This window comes from Buceros rhinoceros, unplaced genomic scaffold (assembly GCF_000710305.1).
Source record: "Buceros rhinoceros silvestris isolate BGI_N320 unplaced genomic scaffold, ASM71030v1 scaffold10968, whole genome shotgun sequence".
Taxonomy (NCBI): Eukaryota; Metazoa; Chordata; class Aves; order Bucerotiformes; family Bucerotidae; genus Buceros; species Buceros rhinoceros.
In genome coordinates, this window is record NW_010425123.1 from 24,126 (window position 1) to 28,665 (window position 4,540).

General features: G+C 51.7%; 1 protein-coding gene across 1 annotated transcript in view; it reads left to right on the forward strand.

The window, feature by feature from the left end:
• The first annotated feature begins 2,816 nt into the window (after positions 1-2,816).
• TECTA (tectorin alpha) overlaps positions 2,817-4,540 on the forward strand; it is a 23,590-nt gene continuing 21,866 nt past the window's right edge. The window contains exon 1 of the mRNA XM_010141031.1: positions 2,817-2,880. Coding sequence (XP_010139333.1) covers positions 2,817-2,880 — 64 coding nt within the window. The remainder of the gene's footprint in view (positions 2,881-4,540) is intronic.

Genomic DNA, 4,540 nt, shown 5'->3' on the forward strand with positions numbered 1-4,540 from the left:
GCAAGGCCATGCCTGGAGGATATGGAGAAAGCAACCTCTGAGATTTGCCGTGGAGGTGGTGTACTGCCCTGGTGTTCTCAAAGAAACTGCTGGTGTAAGGTACGGCTCTTCAGGGGTGAACTTACCAAACACATTTCTAGGAGCACCCGGAGTCCTGGAAAAAAGTCTGAGCCTTTCAGTGCTTCTCATTCGGCTGCTGGCAGGGAAAACAGGTAGTAAAAGGCTCCCACCCAAAGAGCCAGAAGGGAAGATCCTTGTTGTGCCAAGGTTGGGCTGTGCGGAGTCGTCCGGGAGAACATGACCGTTTTCCCACGAGGGTGTGCTGGGGTTGGAGCACCGCCTGTCGTTAGGGGTGGAGGGCAGGGGAGGAGGAGGTAGCGAAAAGACTGGGTTGTGGATGCCTGCAAGCGAAGGGGGCTAGTGCCAAGGGAGGACTTCAGCAGCGAACCTCCCCGGCTGCTGCTGGCGCTTGCGGGCGTGCCGTGCAGCCCAGGCACCAGAGGCAGGGAACATCCCTGTGGAAGCTGCAGGTTGTACGAGTGAAAACGGTAATAACGCTCACAGCAGCCCCCCAGTGAAACTCCCCAGCTCTTGAGTGAAAACACCAGCCAGTCCTTCCAGAGAGGGTGGAAGCAGGAACAGCCCCGCAGCCTCCTCTGGCAGATGTGGAGAGAGCACGCTGCACTGGGTAAGTTTGTCCTCTTCCACCTCTAAAAACTGAAGTAACTTGTGTTACAGAAAGTAAAGCAAGACTTGGATGGGAAAATAACTCCGTTGAAACTTTGGGGCATGGCCTTTGAACAGTGCTTTAAGCCTAGCACTGTTTAATGCTAATCCTGTAACATTATATAGATGGGGTTTTTTTTCCACTTTACACAAAGGAGGAAGGGGCTCAATTCTTCTGAGTTGGGTTTTTTTTTCCTTCAGTGAAAAGCGATGCTGAGCAGCACAGCCGTGAGCCCAGCTCTGGCTCGCTGACATTTCCATCTGAATCCACCTGAAGGGGGTGAGCTTGTGGGGAAGAAAGGGGCTTCTCTCCCTCTCCAGGCCAGAATCTGATCTCCAGGCTAGCTTGCCGGTTATCAATAGAGGCACCAGTTGTGATTGAAACTCAACCCTCCTCCAGCCTGGAACAGCATTGAAGAAAACGGACTTTTCAATTGCAAGAGCAGGGGGACCGAGACATCGTTTCAGTCATCAGCAATAATTGGCAAAGGAGGACCAGCATGCGTTCTCCATTGACATAGGATTTCTCCCTGCTCTACCAAGATCGGTCTGAAATTTCAGACCTGATTGCTCCTCTCATCTACGAAACAGGTTGGTAATTTCTTTTCCATACCTAAAAAATTGTATTTTTGAATGTGATATGCTAAGTAACGTATTTTTTATTGTCTATCATTTTTCCCAAGCGGTGCTGGTCTTGGACTGCCACAGTCTCAACTAGTCATTGTCTGCCCTGTCTCTGCTAATGAATCCGCAGTGACTCAGATTTACGATCTGTATAAAATTCTGTCGTTCTCCTTTCATCTTTCCAAGATAAGGAATGTGGTAAAACTTTCCCTTGGTGGAATGTATTTCTCTCAACGCAGAACGCGGTTGCTGGAAGCAGGCTGTGCGCAGGTTTGATGCGAGTGGCACTCTGAGGAGCAGTGAAGCAGGGAGGAACTCGCCTTCCACTGTGTTTTGTGCTTTCTGAGCTGCCAGTAATGGGAGTCAGGTGTGGGACAGGCGATAGCACGTTCCCCGCTGTAGTCCTGCGCTCCATGTGTTACGTCTGGATGTGGGTATGCTTAGAAGGAGTTGGATCTGTTGATCCCCACACCCTCTAGAAGCAGATCTATAGGGAGAATGCAGATGCTGCGTTTTGTAGCCAGTGTGTCCACGCAACTGAAATGCACGGGATGTGTAAAGCTGAGGGGGTGGAGAGGCTAGTGCTGAAACTAATGCACAGGTATAGTTCGTGCCTGAAGCCAACCGCGTACTTTTCCAGTGGACGCGCACACGCTGGGAGCACACGATACCTTCCTGGGAGCTCTGCGTGAGCCGTTCCTGTGTGTGATGATCGGAAGTGATGGGCAAAGAAATCAAAGCAGGTGTTTTATATATTTTCTATTGGATTAATAATGAGTAACAAATTGCATTAGGCACAGATGGAATTAAAGCTGGCATGGGATTTCTCTTTCATTTTCCCAGCCCCGTGTCTGCTTCTCTCTCATTGATTCCTGTACAGCAAGGAGTTGCCCAGCTGTGTAAATGCTTGTGCCTCTTCTACACTCATCAGAAATGGTGAGGGACTGTTGTGTTAGCAGCCAGCACACAGGATTAGTTGAAGCGGTGTCTGAACCCCGGAACTAGGAGAGCCTGCAGCAGCTCAGCACGGCACTCGCGTCTGGAGCAGGGCGAAGCTGTTCCCCTTGAAGTCGGGCAGAAGCGTCCATCCTCACACTGAGCAGATCAGGGAGGAATTGCTTTTGAACTGTTGGGAGAATAGTGGACCCACAGAGACCTGGGGCTATTTAAACTTCCAAACACTGTGTGAAATGAGCAGCAGCTCTTCCGTGTGGTTATGGGCTTCCTTTGGCAATACCTGCAGGGTGATTTGCTGTTGTCACCAGGGAAGTCTCATTACACTACTTAACCGAGTGGGCATTTCAGGTCTGCCAGGCGGGTGAGGGACCTCCATCGCTGAAATATCTGCATTTGGCAGCAGTCGGGTGGCTTCAGGAAGCGACAGTGCTTGGCCTCACCCGGGTTTGCTCGAGGATGCGTTTTCCTACCGATGTGATGCATGTTAGGGTTTCTTTCCTTCCTGTAGGATGAACAAGCAATCATTTCTCGGGACCTTGGTGGCCCTTTTGGTGATAACTCTGCAGCAGCAAGGTGAGTATCTCCCGCTCGAGTGCTGGGAAACCGATGCTCATCAGCTGAGCTGGAAAAGTGGTCACCTTGGAGCAGTGCTGTGCCCAGAGACCCCAGACGTACAGAGGCCTTGGAAAGCATACCCAGACCCTTGGCTGGAGCAAGGACAGGAACCTGGGTGGACTTGGTGTTTTCCATGGGGAGGGAGAGACTGCCGATTTTAACAGTGAGCGGGGAGCAGTAAGCAAGGAGATGGGTGCGCCTTCGTGAGTAAGCACAGGTGCCAATTTTGTGCAAGTGACAGCTTGTGTGGCGGGAGACAGATCAGCAGCCTGCGCAAATGGCCCTCGCTTCATTGAGAGCAACGAAGCGATGATAGTTTACATCAAATAAGGAGCTGGCATGCCACGCTGAATATGGAGCTGGCAAAACTGGCAGGGTATCAGACCACTGAAGCTGTTCAGCGTTTCACGTATGCGTGCATAAATCATTTATATGGCTCTGTGTGTGCATGGAGCATTCCAGAGGTTGTGATGGTCCGGCCAGTTGCAACAAAATAGGAGTTTGAAAAATTTCTGGTGTTAGGACTGCTGAGCAGGCTGGCCAACCCACATCCGGTAAGGGGCAAACTGGGCGAGCAACAGCAAAACGTCCTGGCTTGCAGGTAGCGAGGGTCCCCTGGGCCACCCATAAAGGACATCCAACAGCAGATGTGGAGGTGCCTCTGGCACCTGTGGGGTCGCAGGGCTGCAGCCTGCAGCAGGAAGCCTCTCCCTGTGCTTGCACCCCCTTTCTTGTGGTGCACTTTGTTTTGTGAAGAGGCAGTGCTCACATCTGGGCTGCATGAGGCTGTGAGCAACTTGCTCTGACTGTGGGGTCAGCACTGCTTTAGGCAGGAGGTGAGACCAGCCGGCAGCCAGGGACCCCCTTTGAGCCGTGGTTTTCTGTGATGTTGGAACTTGCTAGTCTCATGGAGAAATAAAAGCATATCCCAAATCCAGGTGAACTGAGCCGGGATTGTTCAGAGCCCAGTGGCTCGTGTCAGCTGAGATTGAATGTTGCAGCGATGGGGCACTGCTTTTCTACAACAAAGAGGGGAAAAGGGGAAAAGCAGCCAACAAACCACCCATTTGCTCTGTGAGGAGCCACACCAGCAGCTAACTGGGAGAAACAGGGCATGAAATGACAGCAGAGATCTGTCAGGGGCTGGAACGGGAAAGGACATGTGGTCTGGGGCTAGAAGGGCCCATCTGTGACTCAAGCCGATGGATTTTAGTCTGTAGAAAGCAGCAGGATTTTATTAAGCCACATCCAAAACATCTTCTGAAATGTTTTTAGGAGAGGGAATTATGTTCACTATGGTCGCTTTGCTGTTGCCCTAAGTAACGTTTGGGCGATGCTCTCTGACCCTGTCCCAGAGCCAGTCCCAGAGCTAACACCTGTCCCCTGGCTTAGGACAACCTTCGGCTGCTGGCAATGCTGAGTTTTGGTGCTGTTTTCCTCAGTGGCTGCGATGCAGAATGTGGCATCACAGCCAAGTACTGGTTTGGCCAGTCACAAGGCAGTTTGGCTGCCTCGAGTGTGCAGCATAGAGTTTCACTGCCACCCTGAAGCCTCACACGGTTTAGGCACAGGGTGATGGCCAGCAGACCTTTGTCACCCCTGGTGAGTCCGCACCAGG